At 40.4% G+C, this 22,805-nt stretch overlaps 1 protein-coding gene across 12 annotated transcripts in view; it reads right to left on the minus strand.

The window, feature by feature from the left end:
- Nucleotides 1-22,805, minus strand: part of ANK3 (ankyrin 3) — a 676,704-nt gene that overhangs the window by 149,331 nt on the left and 504,568 nt on the right. For all 12 annotated transcript variants that reach the window (XM_089897519.1, XM_089897518.1, XM_089897520.1 and 9 more), the window contains exons 9-13: nt 13,798-13,896; nt 8,583-8,780; nt 6,626-6,724; nt 4,034-4,132; nt 1,305-1,403 (exon numbers count right to left, since the gene is read on the minus strand). In XM_089897519.1, the coding sequence (XP_089753645.1) occupies nt 1,305-1,403; nt 4,034-4,132; nt 6,626-6,724; nt 8,583-8,780; nt 13,798-13,896 (594 nt within the window). The remainder of the gene's footprint in view (nt 1-1,304; nt 1,404-4,033; nt 4,133-6,625; nt 6,725-8,582; nt 8,781-13,797; nt 13,897-22,805) is intronic.

A 22,805-nucleotide genomic window follows, 5' to 3' on the forward strand; every position in this document is an offset into this window, starting at 1 on the left:
CGGAGCCTGTGCTCCGCAATGGGAGAGGCCACAGCAGCGAGAGGCCCGCGTACCGCAAAATACAAAAAAACAAATAAAACAACTATGGGACTTCCCTGGTGGTCCAGTGGTTAAGACTCCATGCTTCCAATGCAGGGGGCACAAGTTCAATCCCTGGTTGGGGAAGTTCTGAATGCCACACAGCCAAAAAAGAAAAAAAAGACAAAAAAAAAACCAAAAACCCAACTATGGTCAAACTACGTATGGGTAGGAGAGCTGAATAGACTGGGGGAAAATTATAAAAGTTGAGAAATATCCTGTACTCAAACTGCTTTGCAAATGCCTCAGTTTTCTCTTCTTTTAACCCTAAACTAGAAACTACAAAGTATGTAATTAAATGACAAATAAATGTACATTTGTATATTGAAGGGATAAAATTAAGTGGTTGAGGTATTTACATATCTATTTACGATTCTTGACCTAAACTGCCATTTAAAAAAAAAAATTGGTAAATTATAGTTTATTCATGCACTGAAAAAAAAATCATTAAAAAAAGCTAAACATCAATAAATAAACAACAAATTTTAAACTGCCATTTTGATAACCAGACCAACTACCATCAAGACAGTGACAGATAGTTTCTTCTGGAGGGTAAATGCCAGGCAGAGAATGACGCATGCAGACTCAGCCCTTGGACTTCCCCAGCTGTCCAGTGGTTAAGGCTCCACCTTCCAATGCCGGGAGCGTGGGTTCGATCCCTGGTCTGGGAACTAAGATCCCACATGCCGCAAGGTGCGGCCCAAAACAAACAAACAAACAAACAAACTCATCCCTGATGTTCTTCTATATTCTATGTTCCATGAACAACTCTGACCAAGTCTCAGGGTTTATGGTTTCACAACTTGCAGAGAAAAAGTTCAAACTCCCTTTTTCCTTTTGTGGCTCTGACAGCTGACATCTAGGTCAACCAAAAGAACTCAATTATGCTTCCAAACTGTGCTTGTTTTAGAAGCTTTGTGCATGAGCCCTTCTCCATAGAGTGCAAACAACTCTGGGCCAATTCTAGGTTTGTTTCCTAAGCCATTAGGGACGAGCAATGTGCCAAGGACACAAAGTTCTTGTTCTATTTCATTTTGTTAAATAATTGAGTAGATACACATACAGGGAAGGGATGTTTTCAATATCCCTTGGGTAGAGACTTTTGTCATTGGTGGTGGTTCATTACTTTAAAAGAGTGATCCTGGAAGAAAGCACGCCTATGTTTAAAGGTTTTATTAAAATCATTTCTTCTCTCGGCAGCAAACACTTCCACGCTCGGCACATACCTTAGCTTTAGCTTCTACCTGAGCGCCGTCTTGCACCAGATACCGCACGACTTCGGCCTGGCCGGACCGAGCTGCCATGTGCAGCGCTGTTTCTCCTCTCTGGGGAACAGGAGCCGTTAGGTAACTTAAGGTAACTTAACGGCAGCTCTAAAGAAGACTGGCCTATTTGCTTTGCATAAAGTTGATGATGGAGGGTTTTTTTAAATAAAAAGTAGTTCCAAGCACTTCCTTATTGAAAATAGGAAAGATAGGAAATCAAATACACAAGAATTTCCCAGGAACCTGGTCCATGATGGAAGACATCAGTGTAAGCCCAGAGCGCACGGCAGGATCAGAAGCCGTGCTCAATACTCTACAGTGTAGCCTCACTGGGGGTTCAAAGGCAAATGCTATGGGGCCAAGCAGGAGGGTAGGCGAGTGAAGCGGGCAGATGGGGGAATGCTCCTGGAGACAGGCCAGGCCTTATCCTGGCTGGGGGGGGGGGGCGCTGCTAGCTGGCGTCAGCGGGCTACTCCAGTAACTCTTTGCGATGCCAGCTGTATCATGCCATACCTTCCTATTTTTCAAACACAGCGGCAGTCTGCATATTTGTGGATATTTCTTGAATGCTGGTCAAAAAATCAGAGTTCAAAACAAAAGAAAACCAAAAATGCTGCACAGGCAACACAAAACACACCCAAGGGCCAGACGTGGCTTACCCTTGGTTTGCATTTCCTGCTTTATCTCAACAGGTCATTATCCTTTGGGGCATTATCCCAAGGGGTTATTTTCTTTGCCACTGGACTTCCCCCGCCTCTGCTGCTTTTCACCAAATGGACTTTAATTCAGATGATCTTTTCGTTTGTGTAATAATAAAAAAAGGAAAACAACATAGAAAACACATATGGATTGAAATGTAAAAAGTAAAAAAAATCAAATATATTCTGCCCCACACAAGTGATGCCCACCTTTATTTTTTATTTAAAAATTATATATTTATTTATTTATTTTTGGCTGCGTTGGGTCTTCGTTGCTGTGCACAGGCTTTCTCTAGGTGTGGCGAGCAGGGGTTACTCTTTGTTGCGGAGCGTGGGCTTCTCATTGCGGTGGCTTCTCTTGTTGTGGAGCATGGGCTCTAGGCACGCGGGCTTCAGTAGCTGTGGTGCGCGGGTTTCAGTAGTCGTGGCTCGTGGGCTCTAGAGCACAGGCTCAGTAGTTGTGGCACACAGGCTTAGCTGCTCCGTGGCATGTGGGCTCTTCCCGGACCAGGGCTCGAACCCATGTCCCCTGCATTGGCAGGCGGATTCTTAACCACTGCGCCACCAGGGAAGTCCCAGCGCCCACCTTTAAATTACTTTTTATAGATATCGCTTTGCTTTATAGGACATCCACCTCCATGGAAGGATATGCAGAGATACAGTTCACACGAAACTTGTTGCTATGTTTCCTGGAAAGGTGCTGAGGATGTAGGTGACCATGTTACCCAGTGTTCTCTTTGTAAAGGAAAACCTTCTCTCCTGGTGTTAGTACCAGGAAAGACTGCATTTCAGCTGAGAGCTGGTCTGACGTGGATGTGCTGACTCAAGCTGCTGGAAGACATAGCGTCTTTCGGGGGCCTACCCTCAGGGTGAGGACGCAGGACCTTATGGTTTGCCCTTTCTGTGCCAGAATGTTCCTCGTTTTATTTTTATTTCTTTGGGGCTCATGAGTCCAACAAGTGTTCTTATGCTTGTGGTCTGGGGTGCTAAGACTGTTATGCTGCTAAACTTAAAATTCTGTAAAGCAATGTCAAAGGCCACATGCAGGCCGAGGGTGATAAGTTACTCCTCTGACATTGACTATGAAGTGGGTCTCATGGTTCTGCAGAGCAATGCTCAGTGTGGGCAAACAACAACATCCAATAATGAACTGAGCTCCATGGGTCTGCGATAACACTGTCGAGCACGCTGAAGAGAGATTACTTTGAAGTTTCTTGAAATCACAATAAGGAGAGTGTTGGAACCACCTTCTCAACATGCAACACTTATTTTTTAAAGACATTTTATTCAAGTCTAGTTGATTTACAGTGTTGTGTTAATTTCTGCTATATAGCTAAGGGACTCAGTTATACATATATATTCGTTTTCACATTCTTTTCCGTTATGGTTTATCCCAGGATATTGAATAGAGTTCCCTGTGCTACACAGTAGGACCTTGTTGTTTATCCATCCTCTATATACTAGTTAGCATCTGCTAATCCCAAACTCCCAATCCATTCCTCCCCCAGCTCCCTCCCCCTTGGCAACCACAAGTCTGTTCTCTATGTCTGTGAGTCTGTTTCTCTTTTGTAGATAAGTTCATTCGTCACATTTTAGATTCCACACATAAGTGACGTCATACGGCATTTTTCTTTCTCTTTCTGACTTACTTTGCTTAGTATGATAATCTCTAGGTGCATCATGCATGCAACATAATGCTTCTGTTGAAAAAAAACTCTCCCCGTCCACAAAACTTTATTTTTTAAAGCATAATATTCAGTAGTAACATACACAGTCCCTAAGTCTCAGCAATTTGTGACCAGCTAGTGATCGGATGGATCTTGCCTTTGAAATAAAGGAAACCACAGGTATTTTCAAAATTCTGCCCTTTTCTAAGTACTCAAGTTAAATGGGAATTAATTTACCTATAACAAAAATAGGTAGATGGAGAGCAATCGTTTCCAGTTTCATAAATGCTCACAATTAGACCTACTTTGTTCAAAGGATACTTACCACGTTGGTGGTATTTGGTGAGGCTCCATGATGCATTAGTTGTGACACGATATTTACATGCCCCATGAAGGCAGCAACATGGATTGGGGTAAGGCCCGACTGGGGAGAAAGAGGGAGATGTCAGTTTGTTGGCTTATTTTAAAAAGGGTTTGTCTGCCTGCCCACCTGCCTACCTGCCATCCATCCATCCAGGCTAAGATAACCAATTTATTGATCAGATCAGAAAACATCAAGACATCACCATGACGTCATAGATTTTATAAGGCAAACGTATCAATATTCATCATGTCTCTAAAGCACGTTCCGTGATTATGAAAGGCCTATGTCATAACCATTAAAGAAGAAAGATTTATTTCACACATTCTATATAGCTCTATAAAAAATATTTAGAGAAATACCTTGAAGGTTTTTTCCCTTTGCTACTAAGCCTTCCTTATCCATATGACTGTGTGTGTGTGTGTGTGTGTGTGTGTGTGTGTGTGTGTGTGTGTGGAGGGGGGACACTTGTGTGATTACATACACAGTAGCAAAAATTCAAATTGTATTTCAGATCCTGTTCTGGTCTTTTAGTAAGGACTCCCATGCTCTCAGAATCACTGATCATATTACACGTGAAAGAGCAGGGTGGAAACACAAAGCCATCCCTCTAAGAAATGAGCAGATCAGCATTAACTGTCCCAATCATTTAAATTTTTATCTTTCTGCATATTATAAATCAAGCTGATATAATTAAGGCAAATAGAACAATGGTCACTAGACCTTAATTTTCATGTGTGCTTCAAAGTCCCCCTCACACACACCCCCACAACCACTGGTGCTTCTTGCATAAAATGATTCCATTTTCAATTTTTCAGAATTTAATCCCACTTATACCATGAACATCATAATTTGGAAAAAAATACTTAATATGGCTAGAAAAAGCTGAGAGAGAAGGAGACAACTAATTTCAACAGAAATTTGAGTAATGTCAAAAAATATGTTAAAGGAATTCTATACAATGAAAGTAAGAAAGAAAACAGAAGAGGTAGAATTTTGGTTGCCCAGACTTCAAATAGTGGGAACTGAGGAAAACAGGGGGAAGGAGAATTTTGTTATAATTCGGCACCTATTCCCATCAGCAGGGGGAGTTGTGAGGACATGGTCTGCGTCGCCTTTCCGAGGGAGTACGGGGCTGGCAGTGGCAGCTTCTCATCACAATCTCTGGACACTTATTCAGACGCCAGTGAAAAATCTTTTATTTCAGAGCCCATTTTGATCTTTAAAAAGGGCTGCCACGCACTGAGAATAAACTTACTCTTTTATAATGAAAATAACTGGATGCCTACCATAAAGCCAGAAGACTCAGAAAAGAGCGAATCGGTATTAATATTTTCTATCATTTAGTATTTCGAAGTTGTAAGTGTTAGAAATCAAGGCAAATACTTCATTTGCAGATGAGAAACTGAGGCAAAGCAACAATGACTGGACTAGACCTTAGTTTTTATGTTAGCTTCGAATCCTAGAGTCTTCATGGTTGCATTCAACAAAACTACTGAATGATCTACTATGGCATCTACTGTGTTGCGGGTATATTAACACCAGTAAGACTCTGGCCTGCCTTGGTGGAGCCTGCAGTTTTGGGGCGGGGTGGAGGGGAGTGGCTGGGTCATAAGTAAGCCAGCTGGACTAGAGCTTTGACGGAAATATGCACAGGATGTGGCAATGGTCCCAAGAAGGAGCTCCTGGCCCAGGCCAAGGGTTACGGGAGGATTCCCGGAGAAGGCAGCCCCAGATCTGGTCCTGAAAGACATACAGGACTAGCGTGGAAAGGGAGGGACGTGACGCGTGGAGGGTGTAGAGATATGGAGTGAACAAAAGGGAGTGCAGCCTAGGGAAGTGGATGCCAGGCTTGGTTTGAGTGTTGCAGGCTCAGCCCTGATCCCAATAAGTCACTTCTCTGAGTTCTATGTCAGTTTGTATGAAAGAAACCGAGAGCTACCCTTTTACTAACTTCAGCAACTCTGTGTTTCGTTAATTCTGAGTGTTTCCCAAGAGCAATCCTCACTTCATCGGTATGCAGAGGTTATGTTGTGCAGGGGTTCTCAACCGTGGCACACGTGACATTTTGAGCCAGATAATTCTTTGTTGTTGGAGGCTGGGCTGTACGCTGTAGAATGTTTAGTAGCATCTCTGGCCTCTGTCCACTAGATGCCAGTAGCACCATCCAGTTGTGACAACTAGAAATACTTCCAGACATGAACAAATGCCTCGTAGCGGGCAAAACCACCCCTAAGCACTGCATTACAGGATTTGAGAAGCAGTGCATGAATGGATTTCATGTAAATTACGCTTGGAGTGATGGCACCCCCCGTCCCCCCGCCTGCCTTGAGCACGACACATGTGTTTGGGTTATGCTTCTCGTCATGGTGATGTATTTGCACTCTCCTCCCACTCTTGTCTGCTCTCCTAACCACTGGCAGCCCCTTGGATGAAGGGTTCAGAAAGTAGTAGGACACCCACACACAGTAAAACTAGCTGGTCGTCAGGGAGGGCACTGGGCCTCTGCCTGCTGAGGCTATACATGGGGAACCCCAGAAATCCTCCTCTTCTCACCTCGGTTACAGCTTGGATGGATGCACCATGTTTCAGAAGGAGTTCCATTACTTTAATTCGATTCTTCTTGCAGGCGATATGGAGAGGGGTAAAGCCATTCTGCAAGGGAAAAAGACGCAGACCTATTGGATTACGTTCTGTTGAGATCTACTTCCACTGTGTATGGTAAAATATTTTTGCAAAAGTGACGTTGTGTAAAGATTTGGAAATGAGCGGCAACAACGAGGGGTTAAACCGAATACAGATTCTTTTCTGGAAGCACAGGTAGACTACCTGCTCCCAGGAACCCAAGGTGCCCTGCTAATCACGAACAGGAAGCAAATTTTTGTCATAATCTCCTGGTAGTTAAGGCAAAATGGTCATGCGTCTTCTTAGACTATTTTATTCTGGAATTTATTTTCCAAATATGTCCCTCCTCTACCTCATTTCAAAGACAGACTAAAAACATCTCAGCCAAAATTTGTCCTCACAGCCAAAACTTCACCACTGCCCATTGTGACTTCTCTGCTGCATTTAAAAACAACTTCAAGACCTGTTCTGAAACGTTTTTATTTCTTCCAAGTTTTAAGATTCAAGTAGATGCTTACTCCAAGGAAGCAGAAAGTTAAACAACCCAACATTAGTTGGATCATTTGGTTTAATATTTAATCTAGTAAAAGAACCTGCTTTTTAAACAAATTACTTACCAAACTGTACTGCCCGCTAAGTGAGAGAGACCACGGAGCATATTTTTGTCGCCACAGAGAACTACAGAATATCAGGGCCCACCACGCAAGTTTAGGTCAGAGTCACCGCGAGTGCTTCTATGGAGGTTTTGAGACCATTTACCAGGCCTTAGTCCATCCGGGGGTGACTGCCCACAACCTCCAGAACCTCCTAATGTTGTGAAATCTTCAGTCAGAGGAAAATGAGGATGAGAGCCCATACCCTGTTGTAAGGCTTTTTTTCTTGCATGGAAAAATAAGTCACGACTGCTCATTTCTTTTCCTCCCTTCTCAGAATTCAAAGATATGCTTGATATCTTGGGCCAGTCAACAGCTCTTAAAATGCTGCTCCAGGAAAAGCATTTGGAATTACGATGGTGATGGAGCTGCCTGGGGTCTGGAGGGCTCCTCTCTGCCCATCCGTTACTGCCCACTCCAAATCTCAGGGCCCACAGAGTGCCAGAGGTGACCATATGAGCCGCAAGGGAACAGAGACCCTTCCTAAAAGGGTTGATCAGATGACAGCCTTTACCGCAAAATTGCTAGTAAACGCACACGTTTTCCCTAGCACTTGGTGACATATTTTTTTCCTAAACATGAGTGCTTCTTCTGAACTAAATTTAAACAGCTTACTAACTTGGGGCCATTTATTTTTCTAAAGACAACAAACACCATCTCCTTGTGAAAACCAAACTATATAGCAAAGCTCAAGGTTAAAGCAGCATGGCATTCTAGGAGTTAAGACTACAAACTAGACCAAATTTTTGATTCACATCTTGAGGAAACAATGACAGGTGATATTTCATTACCTTACATGGTTAACATCCTCACATCGAATTTCTGCTCACAAATTCCTAGACCTTTCATGTTTAAGATGAAGTTTTCTGATCATTTTGCCTCGTATTTTTAGATCTCACAAAAAACTTTTAATTCACAGTTATCACTTTACCTACCAGAAGATAAGCTGACCAGCTCAGTCCTTTTGTGCTTGTACAGTCTTTGGGTTTATTTATGTAAGAGAATCATGAGTGTGACCATAAAGAAGTTAATGATTTAGCCTCACCAGTCTTGCTAATGTTGGAAATAGAAGGGTTTACAGATTTTCCAGAAGACCATTTGAAGGTTGACAAGAAGTACACTTTACTTAACTAGACCTTCCATTTTCACCTCCTGAAAAGGAATCCCTTTACGTGCAGGGGTAGCACATGGTCAGCAAGACAACACAGGCTGGACTTGTGAGCTAAGCTACTCACCAGGGCTTTGGCGTTGGGGTTAGCCTTCTTGTCCAAGAGAACCTTGGCGACTTTGTAATGGCCACAGTGGGCAGCCACGTGCAGGGCAGTCAGGTAGTCATTGGTGACGTCGTCCACAGGCACGTTATGCTGGAGGAGAAGCTGGACGCAGTTTAAATGATCCCCCTGTGTAGCCATGTGCAGTGGAGACAATCCATTCTGGAACACAGAAGACAAGCAGAGTTTATTGTTTTACCTTTCAAATGCGAATATGCCCAACATAAAATACAGTACAAATGTGAACAGATGAAAACCCTAGATTTGCACACGGAAATACCTTCTCTTTTTAAAAGGTTTTGTGGCAACTGTTTTGAACTGCAGCTACTTTCCAAACTAGTCCTCCTACTTCTTAAATCAATCAAAAATAAATTTTCAACGATAATTTCTTTTTCTGATTTAAAAAACAGTGTGAATTGCACCAAGGTCCACTACTGATTGCATTTCCAGTGAATCTGAATTCTTAATATTTAAGACTGAAAACTGGAAATCAACTACACTTCAATAAAAAAAATGCTGATAACAACAACAAAAGACTGAAAAGGATAAAATAAAGGCAGAAACAGAATGGTATTCACTAGATGGGTTTTTATTTTGTGCTCCTGTGTTATTAATGCTTGATATTGAATATTATATTGATCAATTTTTAGAAAAAAGATCTGAATAGAACACATTTCATCTCACATCAACGTAGAAAGGAAAACTTTGCCCTTTTCCATCAATCTGGTGCCCCCATGTGTCTATGGCGAGGAAAGGCAAGACTGCGACGAACTCATTAACTAATTAATGCTTGCCTCAGTTTAAATCAATTGGGCTCAATGACAGGTCCTCATCTGCAATACGGATAAGTAAAAAGTTCATTTAGAGAGCTGAGAGAAGGCATGAGTGGGGTCAAAGGTAACTAAAACCATTAAAAAGATTGGAGTGACATTTAGCATTCAACACACGTTTTCTAATGAAGGCAAAAACAAGGTATTAAGATCAGTCTTTCCAGGCACGCTTCCTTTAAATATGCAGACAAAGTGTTGGAGCCTGGGAAGTTCCTAGAGAATCCAGTTATCAAGAGAGGCTCTAGTAATTACTGTAACCCAGTTTAACCTACGTGGGAGGGAAAAGTGATGGTAAATTCAGTTTCCAAAAAAATCAACATCACTGAACTTTGAAAATAATGATATACGAAGTATGCACCAAGGAACTAGGCATTTCTGAATCCTCCGGGCCAAGTTAAATTCCCCTAATTTATCTCAATGACATAAAACAAGAGTTCAAGGGGGGAAAAAAGCAAGCCTTCCTTTGGCCACTCTCATGGCATCATTCACTCACCATGTCATGTATTTCAGCTATTTTTGTTTCTTGAAAACAGGAGGTTCATGGGTTATAATTTCCCCATATTGCCCAGCAGAGAGCCTTGTATATATAGAAAGAGCTCCATAAATAATTATGTAAATTTAAAGCCTTCATACACTGCCACTCAAGCAGAATATTTCTGCCTAAAAAATTCCACTCCAACATTTTGCACCAAAGTAGAAACTAAGGTGCAGGAAAGGAGGGGAACATTTCCCATTTGAGTTACTGCCACCCACTAGCATATGCACTTGTTTATTTCCTGCCAAAACATTCCTCTGCTTTATGTTTTGATACAGTCTTAGAGGAAAACACAAAGTAAACAAAGAAACAAAATGTGAGAGAACAAATGACTTAGTGGAGAGTAGAAATGGGAGGCTGTGTCAATAAAAGAAGGAGATTCTCTAATGATACACAAAACAACCACATATGAGTGGGTAACTTATAGGCCACTGGGGAAGGACCAGAAGAAAGGAAAGATTATCTGCCGTGTGGAGAGGGGTCATATTATGTATGGCATTGTCATCAAGCTAAAAACATGGATCCAGTGTGATGGCTCTTCTTAGCTCAGAAAGATGAAAGTCTTGAAGAATTAGACAGACGGTCTTAAAGTTCAGAATGCCTTCATTCGCTTACTATTCATTCAACAAATATTTGGGGAAGGCCTCCTATGCGCCAGGTGCTGATTTAGGTCCTTGGGGTACTGCCCTGAATAAGACAAAGTTCTTGTTTTCATTTCACTGAAGAGACAGCAAACAGGTAAAGAAACTAAGAAGGCCTCTCTGAGAAGATGACATTTGAGTTGAGAAATGTGTGAAAACTGCAGAGCTCTGGGACAGACTGAGAGAGGTCAGTCTGAGGGAATGAGAAATGAAAACAAACTTGGTGTATTCTAGGAAGTGAAAGGAGGCTGCTTGGCTAGAAGAAGGTAAGGACCAGAAGGAGAGATGAGGCAGAGAGGTGGTCAGATTCTGGTAAGGAATTCTCAGTGCAGTGGGCGGGGCAACTTCCAGATAAACATGGTAGCTGTGACATGCGTGTTTATCCATCCTTTCACAAACTCCACTAAAAAACGTGAACGGAATTGAAAAGGTAAAACCCACAGGGCATGCACACCCACACACTCATACAACATGGCAAAGGAAACAAAAAAAGATGTGTGATATCTATAAACTTTGGAATATGAGAAAAGATTTTAAGTGTTACCTCATCCAGCAGAGAGGAAAAGGCTGACACCTAAGTGCCTGTCGAGGGGTATAATCCGTGGTGTGCTGGTAAATGTTTCACAATAGCTCTTTAAAGAACAGCCCTGAGATATGGCATTTGCCAATTTCCAAGGTGTAAAGACCTCTATGCTATGACCGATTTCAAGCTATCAACATGATGTTACTGAATATGGAACTGGAAAGAGATGTACACAACAGGCTCCAGTATATATCATGGGGTATAATACAGAAAACGGATTTACCTCTCAGATGCCCCAAAGGCAGACAATATGGAAACATAGTACCTTGGAGGATAAAGATGAAGCTTGGGGCCAAAAGCAGGATTGGTTTAGCTGCCTATGGAGTGGTCAGGTCTCCAAGCCCTTCCAATCCAGCAAAGCCAGATGGCTGCCCCCTCATAACTTGCAGGAAACCAGGAATTTAATTTCTGGAGATTCTGGATGTGGAGGCTGGGGCAGAGCGGAGGGCAGTGGTTAGGCTCAGGACTGAGAACAGGTGTTCACAGAAGAAGGAAGGACAGCATAGGTGTTAAGAGTAGGATCTCTAGACTAAGACTGCCTGGGTTCAAATCCTTGGTCTGCCACTAGCTGAGACATCTCGAGAAAGTTACTTTCTCTCTTCGGATCTCAGTTTCCTCATCTATAAAAAGGGCATAATAGTAAAATCAGCACCTCATCGAGTTGTTGTGGGGAGTAACTGGGTTAGTATATGTGAAGTGCTTAGAGCCTGGTATGTAGTAAACACTATGTAAATGTTGTTATCGTTGTTATGATTAAGGTATGCACAGAGGACCAGGAGGATGACAGCTCCTTTTCCTTTTTCTTACTCAATGTATTCACCTGGATGTACACGGCAAAAGGTTAGAGGACTCATCCCTCAAAAAAAACCAAACCTTCCAGAGAAAAGGGCAATTTATCCTGACGTTAGGGACCCCTCCAACCCACCACCACCTGATACACCTGAGAGAAGCCCTGCCCACACTCTCACGGAGCTTCCACTCAAAGGTGAGTGCTTGACACGGTCAGGTACAGACATTCGTGGGCAACCCCCATCATGAAAAAGAGAGCCAAAGCCAACAAAGAGAAAAAAGGAAATCTGAGGAGTTAGGGACAGATGAGAGGCAGAAAGAATTTTAAAGAAATGTCACCTTGAATGTTCTCCAAAAGGCAACAGGATGTATAGCATCCATAAAACAAGAACTGGATGCTTTAAGAAAAGAAGCTCTTGGAGGACAAGAAAATGTTCTTGCATATTAAAAGCATCAAAGAAAAAAGTCAAGGAGATTTCTCAGGAAAAAAAGCCAAATAGATACTGAGATGAACACTAGGAGAAGAAAGACGAGACAATGATTTGCTTTTAATTGTGCTTATACTGCTTTGATAAAATAAAAATTAATTTTAAAGAGAACGATGGGAATTACTTGGAGGCTTTTTAGGCAAGAGGTTGACATGATTTGGTTGACAGTTTATATGGCCACTCTGACTGCAAAATGGGAACTGGATTGGAAAGGAGCAGGTGAGGAAGTGGGGGACCAGTAAGGAAGTGATTATGATGGTTCAGGAAGATGATGTAGCTCAAAGATAGCAGTGGGATGGAGAGAAGATAGATATGGACTATGTGAAAGGAAGAATAACGAATAGAATGGTTTAGATGAGAAGCATTCAAGAGTCCAAGATGTCATCATGTGCAATGAAAAATGGTGGCTGCTTAATTCTGTTGGATAACATCTCCAACAGCTCACCAATCTAAACCTGCATTTCAAATGAGTGATGGAATTGTTCAGACCACCTTGACCCTGTCCATCTTCACTAGAGTTGTTGAGTAAACACCAATCAGAGTACAAACAGGAGTAATACGTACTTTTGGGGGTTTTTTTTGTTAATATTTAGAAATTAGGGTTCCTTATAAAGCTTAACATAGCTTCAAAAAATCACTGGTTTGATCTAAAAAAAAACAGTAATGACTCTGAGGTAGTTTTTATATGTCCCCAGATTTATTTACAAATATTCTCTTTTTCAAATACTGTCAAATGGTTTTACCATTTAAAAATCCAGAAGACACTTAGTAAAACATTATTTTTTTTCGGGCCATCATCATGTATTCCCTTCACATATGTCAACTTTTCCAAAGGCCCAAGCAAGGTATAGTCTTTCCAAAGTTTCCAGTCTTTTTCAGTTAAATGATATCTTGGCCTTTTTAATAGTCTGTGAACTCTCAAAAAATAAACTGAAGGGCTGGAGAAAGTGCACCAGCACCCAGAATTTAGACTGTAGATCTTGCAGTCTTTCCTTCCCCAACAAGCAATCAATTCTGAGCTATGAAAGTTTCATAGAATAAAATCAAGCAGTTAAGTGTTCCTGAAACAAAACAAAATAAAAACAAAAGCAACACACACGCAAATGACTTGGTGATAGAGGGCATGCATCTGAAGGCCTCATAAACCCAAACTTAATCTTGAGGGTCACCAAAGATTGGGTGCACAGAGCCACGCTAATTGCTAAATTCAAACTACGGCATTTTCTATGTGATTGAAAGGCTGGGTGAAATAACCAGTCAAGGGATTCAAAGCTCAATACAGTGTGATGACCAAACACCTGGGGAGAAATTACCTTGGTTTTTGAGAGAATGGGGGCAGCTCGATCAAGCAGCATCTCCACCACCTGCTCATGGCCACTCCTCGCTCCACAGTGCAGTGGCGTCAGCCCATCCTATCAAACAAGGCAACATCTTCAGTCACAGTTGATGGGAAATTCTATAAATGAGTGCATTTGGTCAAGATTCGGCGCGGCATCCAATGTGCTGTGGGCCGGTGAGCTTCAAACGTTTACGTATGTATCTCATAAAACAATTTTATATTTTCAACTAGAGGACAGAATTTTTCATAAGTTTAAGTAGTTGCCAAGTGTGTGATTCCACACAAAACTGACATTTAAAAATATACTGTTCCACTACCTTTTCGACTATTCAGTGGAATCTAAACACTATAAGTAATTTGATATCCACCATTTAAAAAAATACACAAATCTTTGTTTTTTTTTTTTTTTCTTGGTACGCTGGCCTCTCACTGCTGTGGCCTCTCCCGTTGCGGAGCACAGGTTGCGGACGCGCAGGCTCAGCGGCCATGGCTCACGGGCCCAGCCGCTCCGCGGCATGTGGGATCTTCCCGGATCGGGGCACGAACCCGTGTCCCCTGCATTGGCAGGCGGAATCCTGTGCCACCAGGGAAGCCCCACAAATCTTTAAAATAGGAATTTGTAACAGAAATTTTACATTGGTCCTTTTTGCTCCTGCGTGTCTATTTCCATTCCACTTCCCCCATATAATTTTATCTTCATGTAATATAATTTTATGCTTGAGTGTTTTTTATTGATTATGGTATCATATTTCCCTGATGCAAAAATACATAAATTTACTTTTTAAAAAGGTTTAAAGATTTCCTGAGAACATAAGCCTTTATTTAAGAATCAAAAATAAATCTCCTGATTGGCATTATAATTATTCAAGCACAATGGATCAAAACAGCAAAAATATATTACACATTTTATGATTATTAAGCAAGAGTAACAATTCATTAAAAACTCTCTGAATGAGATGTATTTTTTTCACAACTAGTTCATGGATCTGCTAATGAGTATTATTTATTGCTAAGATGAGACAGGGTTCAGCATCAATACTTCCCTAATTTTTGTTTTTATAAATGCTAGTGCTAAGACATCTTGCCTGCATAAAGAAGTAGTCGGACTTTTGTTTTGGCAGTGCCGCTAATTCTCTAAACTCCTGAATTACATGCCAAAAGCCACTTAATAAACTTTCATCAAAGATTTCTTCCAATGATCCATCATAAGACATAAGGACCATTAGGTCCTTCCTTTTTGTTGGCAGCAATAGGACTTCTAAGCATTTGATATGCAGAGAATTGCTTATCTAATCACCAGACTCATGAGTTCTTAATAGGACACCAGTATTTTCAACTCTTCCCTTTTCCCCCTCTCCATCTCCCCTTCCCCTCAGAGGTTTTGCTCCCTGGGGCCTTGTGGCTCAGAGTTAGACTCAGGCCTTTCCTTCGGACTAGCGGACTAGCGAGAAGGGCTATTGTATTAAAACATAGGTGGGATAGCAGAATTAACAGGGAGATCAGGAAGTGGAAATTTATTCACTTAAAACTATCTAAGTGGCTCCAAATCGTATGGAGAAGTTTTCACACACCCTGGCTTATGTGTTCCCCAACTTGAAGATTCCTGCTGTTGACACTTAATACCTACCCTAAGGATAGTCACATTTTACAATACATCAAAAGTTGGTTTAATGTATTCAAATCACTTTCTAGATTGTGTGAGCAGATCTTGAAAGTAAGCCTAATTATCCTAATATATAATCAATAAGGTACAATCTTATTTCTAAACTACTAGGTAAATCTCAGTAGAATTAAAATTCCTTGAAAAATGAGATTTGAATTGCAAATATGACATGAGCTGGTTTGTATATTTTGAGCATGTTTAAATATTCTACCTTTTATGTTGATTTAAAACATTTGCTCTTCTAAAGCAAAGTTAAGCAATATAACTCTTTCAAGTGGAAACAGCATTTTCTTAATAAAATAGAATAAAATAAAATCTGAGAATAAATTAAAAGTATACCCTGAAGGCCAAATGTCTTCCCAGTAATGTAAAACCTGAAAATATCCGAAGGAGAAATAATACAATCATTGCATCTACCTTGCGACACACAAAAAATGTCACATTCTCCGAATGTGATTGCCTTTTATGAACTAAAAGGTCAACTTTAATTCTCTCATTTTCTCATAAGTAGACTCTATGATATAAGGGGTGACAATATGTATAGGCATTTTCAAACTATGGTCACAGACATAAAATTATTTATCTTTGAAAACTCATTTATCTTTTAAAATGATCTTCCCCCAAGCAAAATCCTACATACTGAATAACAAAGTGCTTGGCTATCTAAGAGTAAAATCTATCTCAACTCCTTAATCCTTTGAAGTACATTGTTCCTTACAGACATATATTTTTGCTGACTTCATCTTTTTAAAAAAGTTTTAATTATGAAAAACTTCAAACATATTTCAGACTAAAGTAGACTGTATAGTGTAATGAGCGTCTAGGTACCTGGTGGACAGCATCAATAAATGTCACCTTAGGATCCACCTGATTCATCTATATCCTGACCTCTTCTCCTTTCTTATATTGTTTTGAAGCAAATCCACAACATTCGATCACTGTATGCTCACAACTACCCTTATACGGAAGGTACAATCTTCTTTTTGTAAACGAAGACTCTGAGGCTCAAAGAGGTTAAATGACTCATCCAGGGTTCCATGGGCTGAACTCAGAATGAGGCCACTGCTGACTGCAGGGCAAATAAGGCATATCTTGAGAGGAGTTCTTAAGACAAAGCCCCTCTGCTCAAACTTTTAGCCACTCAGCGCCTTCTTCTATCCACATTCTGCAGCTGCTACCTCTGATCTCTGGTGTTTATTTATTAAAAACTTATAGAATCTGGAGACTCAGCCAGGAAAGGTGACTTTTTTTCTGCAGTGTCAGAGCTGTGAAGGGCTTTCCATTCTAGCCACTCCTCCTTTCGTCACCTCATTTCAATGATAAAGTCCGCGAGTTCCCCAAGAAAGGCCTCATCATCCTTGCTCGGCTGCAAAGAACTCCCTGAAGCATAGCTCTTTCAATTGGAGTTTTACTTGCAGTGTTTTAAACACTGATTGCAAATGGCTGACTCCTTTGGATCTTCTGCAAATTTGCTTTGAAACTTTTCAAAGGTGCGTGGCTCTTCAAATAGCCAGAAGCCTGGCAGGAGAGAGCCCTTTCAGCAGGAAGCTCTACGAGATGTCACGACTATCTGGTTGCACAGACAGTGCCAGCCTGGCTGCTGGGACAGTCACAGGTCAGTGGAAAACCAGTGCCTAGAGTTAATGTAAGATCTTTAATTAGCACCACACTTTCTACAGTGACGAAGACCGACACGACCAGCTAAACCACAGGGAGCTGGAAAAGGATCTGCCATGTAGTGATTCACAGTTCAGTTAAAAAAAAAAAAAAAAAAGCAGGCATTGCCATTACTTAATACCAATTTTGTGGGTGGGGGGGGAAGTAAACATTTAAATTTCGAGCTAATTTCTTTGGCTTTGAAACAGGTGTGGCTTATCATTCATGTTCCTGATGGACTGTTCTGGTCATGATACCCCTGTGTTCAAGAAGATCTTTCATAACTGTCATTCATTCCTCAGCCAAGTCTGAATTCCTCAGGTTAGCATTCAAAGCCTTCCAGTCAGTCACTGCTACACTTGACTCTCCCCTACTTCCCTTCTTTTCTACCTCAATTAAACTCTTCGCAGTTCTTGGAGAAAGCCTCTCATATTCTACTTTCTCTGCTTTGCACACACTACTTCATGTACCTTGAAGTTCCCTTTCTACTTTTGCCAAGATCCAAATCCTTACCGTTTAAAGTACAGTTTTTCTTTGAAGACTTTCCCAAAGCTAGACATAACCATTCTACCATCAGGATTCCCCTCATATTTTATCTGAACCTCTTTGGGGGAACCTAAGACTTTTTATTTGGTATTTTAGTCTTTGTGAGCTTGAATTATCATTCCAATGAGTCTGTTTCTGAAGACAAAGTTACTAGCTTAAAAGGGATACTTGAATCTCACAGATACGGTAACTCAGTATCATGTTGGTGAAAGTTGCTTACTAAAAATGACTGAGTGAATGAATGAATGAGTGGGTGAATGAATGGGTTTTGGGGCTAGTCTTCTAGAAACGTTTTCTAGTTAGTTGCTTAATAATTCCTTTCCTTCTTATCCTTTATGTTTAAGACTAGACTGATTTTGTGTGTCAGAAGTGCTATTATAATACCTTATTGTCCCAGAAAAATAAAAATTTCAATAGATAAGTGACTTATAAATTGGAATTACACTGAAGAATATGCCTCAGCCTTCTGAGCATTAAGAATAAGAAAGTAAGACCATAAAAAAAGAACGACATAATGCCATTTGCAGCAACATGCATGGAACTCGAGACTATCATTCTAAGTGAAGTAAGTCAGAAAGAGAAAGACAAATACCATATGATATCACTTATATGTGGAATCTAAAATACAATACAAAGGAACTTATCTACGAGACAGAAAGAGACTCACAGACATAGAGAACAGACTTGTGGTTGCCAAGGGTGAGGAGGGGTGGGGGAGGGATGGAGTGGGGGTTTGAGATTAGCAGCTGCAAACTATTATATATAGAATGAATAAACAACAAAGCCCTACTGTATAGCACAGGGAACAATATTCAATATCCTGTGATAAACCATAATGGGAAAGAATGTGAAAAAGAATATATATATATAGAATATATATATTATATATAAATTGAATCACTTGGCTGTAGAGCAGAAATTAACACAACACTGAAATCAACTATACCTCAATAAAAAAGAATACAAAAGTAAGAGAAATATGAGAATACTTGCTCTAAGATTTTTTCCTCTTTGTAATTCAGAACATTGTAAGCTTAAAAAAGCTATTGTGGATATTGTGTTTTGCAACAGTAGTGAACTGGTTTACATAGCAGAGAACTCCTTTCCTTAAAATTAGAGGAATGCTTTTTCCAATACAAAATAAGGATTCTTACCTGCTCCCAATTCCTGGAAATTTACAATTAATGTACAGTGTCACTTTGAATGGGTCCTAGGCTAAAAAGCAGTTCTTCAACCATATAGGACAGTATATAGCTTTGACCTCCAGTTGAAAAACGCTTGACAAAGGCAATTCTTGAGGCTCTAGGGAGGCTGCCTCAAGAAAGGCAGCATGTGCAGTTGGACAGGAGAGAAGGAGAGAGGATGTGGAGTTGCCATAGTAACATTATGGGAAGGAAATGAAACTGCATGGGGTTAGTGATTTTTTTTTTTTTTTTCCAATTCCCCTGATTTCTAAAGCGCTAACATAATGAACAAGTATTCCCTTGGGCAGAATTCTGAAGCAACACAAACTGGTGAGTCTAGATCTCATATTTCATTTCAGTGACAGTAATCTTATTAGTGAGGTGGGGAACTGCACTTTATTGGCTGGAAAAAAGGCTCTTTTGCACAAAGAGCAAAATCCTGCACACTCGAAGGTCAAAAAGATTTTCTTTCGAGCCTGGTTTTTCTGAAAAGCATGGAGCGGGACATTAAACCATCATACTTAGGAATAATGAACCCAGAATATGTCCTTAACAGGTTGAATTTGCCCGAAGCCAATACTGAAATGACACAAATTCATGACTTGGGAAATACTTTCAGAAAGAAACATAGTTTATTTTGATTACTATCCTCTAGATTTCTTCCTATTCTTCCTTTTAAGCAAAAAACATACTCAATAGAAGGAAAAGGAAATCAAGCAGAGAGAACTCTGTGGATATATACTTTTTTCTATGTCATGGATATAAAACAGGATGTGATATTTAACTGAAGATTGAAAACAATGAAAGAGAAGGCAGGTAGTGCTCATAAGACGACAGTTATAATGATAGCCAGAGATCAATTAAAAGGCACCATTACGTTCAATAGCAAAGCTATTCTCATACCTGCATTTTTCTCTAAAAATTCTGTGTCCCCATTTTGTGCATGTTCGGTAATTGTAGATTTGGCCTGAGAGAAAGTGAAATAACATTTTGAAACCCCTCTGCTGTCACAGGCACTTTATATTTGTGATCTTAGTGAATTTTTATAACAACTCATGAGAAAGTCATCAGAAGTTCCATTTATAGATGAGAAAGCTGCTCCACAGGATTAATGTAACTACCCAAGGTCACAGGCAAGTTAATGGTTCGCATTAGAACTTACACTCAAGGTTGCCTCTGTCAGAGGGACTGGATTTCTTCCACTCTACCAAGCAATCTCCTTTTAAGATCAAGAATTCATTCCTGCCATTTATACATAGGAGAGAAAAAAATCTCTTTCTAATGCTCTTCCTTGCTGTCATGCCATACATTCTACATGTTTTGAGTTAAACTAAAATAAGGTAAAATCCTTCTGTTGTTCTTTCTCCTTGGAAAACTAGAGTTTTCCCTCTGAGCCTAGAACACACCTGTATACTATTTGTTGTGTATTTCTCCAGTCTGCTCTTTGTGTTTTTTTTTTTTTTTTGCTGTATGCGGGCCTCTCACTGTTGTGGCCTCTCCCGTTGCGGAGCACAGGCTCCGGACACGCAGGCTCAGCGGTCATGGCTCACGGGCCCAGCCGCTCCGCAGCATGTGGGATCCTCCTGGACCAGGGCACGAACCCGTGTCCCCTGCATCAGCAGGCAGACTCTCAACCACTGCGCCACCAGGGAAGCCCCCTCTTTGTGTTTTTTGATCCTTCTTTCTTATCTTCTTTTGGGTTAACTGAGTATTATTTAGTATTCTAGTGATTGATTCATCATATATATCATTGACTATCTCTTCCTTTGGCTTTTTAACTAAACTCTTCTTTCTTTTCTTTCCTTTTTTTCTCTAGTGGCGGTTCTAGAGATTAAAATATGTATCCTTGGACTTCCCTGGTGGCACAGTGGTTAAGAATCTGCCTGCCAATACAGGGGACCCGGGTTCGAGCCCTGGTCTGGGAAGATCCCACATGCCGCGGAGCAACTAAGCCCGTGTGCCACAACTACTGAGCCTGCACTCTAGAGCCTGCGAGCCACAACTACTGAGCCCGCGTGCCACAACTACTGAAGCCCGTGCACCTACAGCCCGTGCTCCCCAACAAGAGAAGCTACCACCATGAGAAGCCCGCACACGGCAGCAAAGAGTAGCCCCCGCTCGCCGCAACTAGAGAAAGCCCACGAGCAGCAAAGAAGACCCAACGCAGCCAAAAATAAATAAATAAATTTATGTTAAAAAAAAAATGTATCCTTAACTTATCACAGTCTAAATAGTATTATTAATTATATAGTTACAGTACTTATATATTATGTATTGAATCAATATTATTCTCATGCATGAGAATTCTGCAATAATTCCATTTACATTAGTAGTTTCATCTTTTGTGCTATAAAGATATATTTAACTTTTACATGGATTATAAACCTCATAACAGCTATTACATAAACAATCAACTTTTTTAAAATTTAAGAAAAGAATTCTTTATCTGTTTATGACTTCCAACTCATCTCTACTTTATTTAGATCCACATTTCCACCTAGTATCATTTCCCTTCAGAATGAAGAACTTCCTTTAGTATTTCTTTTAGTATGGGTTTGATGGTAACAAGTTATCTCAGCTTTTGTTTACCTGAAACTGTCTTTATTTTATTTTTATTATGGAAATATACTTGTACTGGATATAAATTCTAGGTTAACAGATATTTTTTATTCAGCACCTTAAAGATATTTCACTGTCTTCTGACCCCCAGTGTTTCTGATAAGGAGTCAGATAACATCCTTATCATTGTTTTTCCATTTATAATGCATCTTTTCCTCTGGCTGCTTAAAAAATTTCCTATTTTTGACATCCAGCAGTTTCAGTATGATGTGCCTCTGTGTGGTTTTCTTTGGATTTATCCTCCTTGATTTGCTAAGTTTCCTGGGTTTGCAGTTTATGATTTAATTTGGAGATATATATATATATATATATATTTTTTTTCCGTACTCCATTCTCTTTTTCCTCTACCTCTTAGACTCTATTGTATGTATTTAGTTGGCTTACTATTATTTCACAGATTGTTGATATGGTGTTAATTTGATGTTTAATCTTTTTGCTTTCTCTTCTTCAGTTTGGATGATTTTTATGACTTGTCTTCAAATTCACCAACTATCTTTCTTTATACTCAATCAGCTGTTTATCTCATCCGATGACTTAAAAAAATTCAGATATTGTGTTTTTCTATTGTAGGATTTCTATCTGATTCTTCTTAAATTTTTTTAAAGGTTTCCTTATTTCTCCTGAAATTCTTCTTTTCTTCACCCATATATCTTTTTCCTTCAGATTATTTAACATGTTTAATGTATAATAATTTTTTTTTTTTTTTGCGGTACGCGGGCCTCTCCAGTTGCAGAGCACAGGCTCCGGACGCGCAGGCTCAGTGGCCATGGCTCACAGGCCCAGCCGCTCTGTGGCATGTGGGATCTTCCCGGACTGGAGCACGAACCCATGTCCCCTGCAGCGGCAGGCGGACTCTCAACCACTGCACCACCAGGGAAGCCCTATAATAATTTTAAAATTATATATTGGGTATTGTGAATTGTATGTTATAGCAACTCTGGAACTTGTGGTGACTTGCATTTTGGCTTTCAACAATAGGTCTATTTCAGTTTTGTCCTTATTCCCAGAGTGATTCCTTTAGTCCTGGGCCAAAGATGTTTAGCAAGCCTCTCTGATGTGGTAATTCTGTCTCCTGTGTAGCAGGTAGCTGCTGAAGTTTCTTTGAAGGTTTCAATCTTTTAGCTGTTATTTTCCTCTGACCACCTTGGAGTTTTACCCTGCACATGCATAGTTCAGGGGTCAACCAAGGATTGTGGAGAGTTACATGTTGATTCCCCTCCTTTGTGGTTTCCTTCTTTCAGGGATTTCCCCACTAAATGTCCAGCCACTCTTACAGCCCCAAACTTGATCCTCTGTCCTCAAGACAATAAAACT

This window comes from Delphinapterus leucas, chromosome 16, assembly GCF_059928025.1.
Source record: "Delphinapterus leucas isolate spDelLeu-1000000601 "Yukka" chromosome 16, BTC_Dleu_Yukka2, whole genome shotgun sequence".
Lineage (NCBI taxonomy): Eukaryota > Metazoa > Chordata > Mammalia > Artiodactyla > Monodontidae > Delphinapterus > Delphinapterus leucas.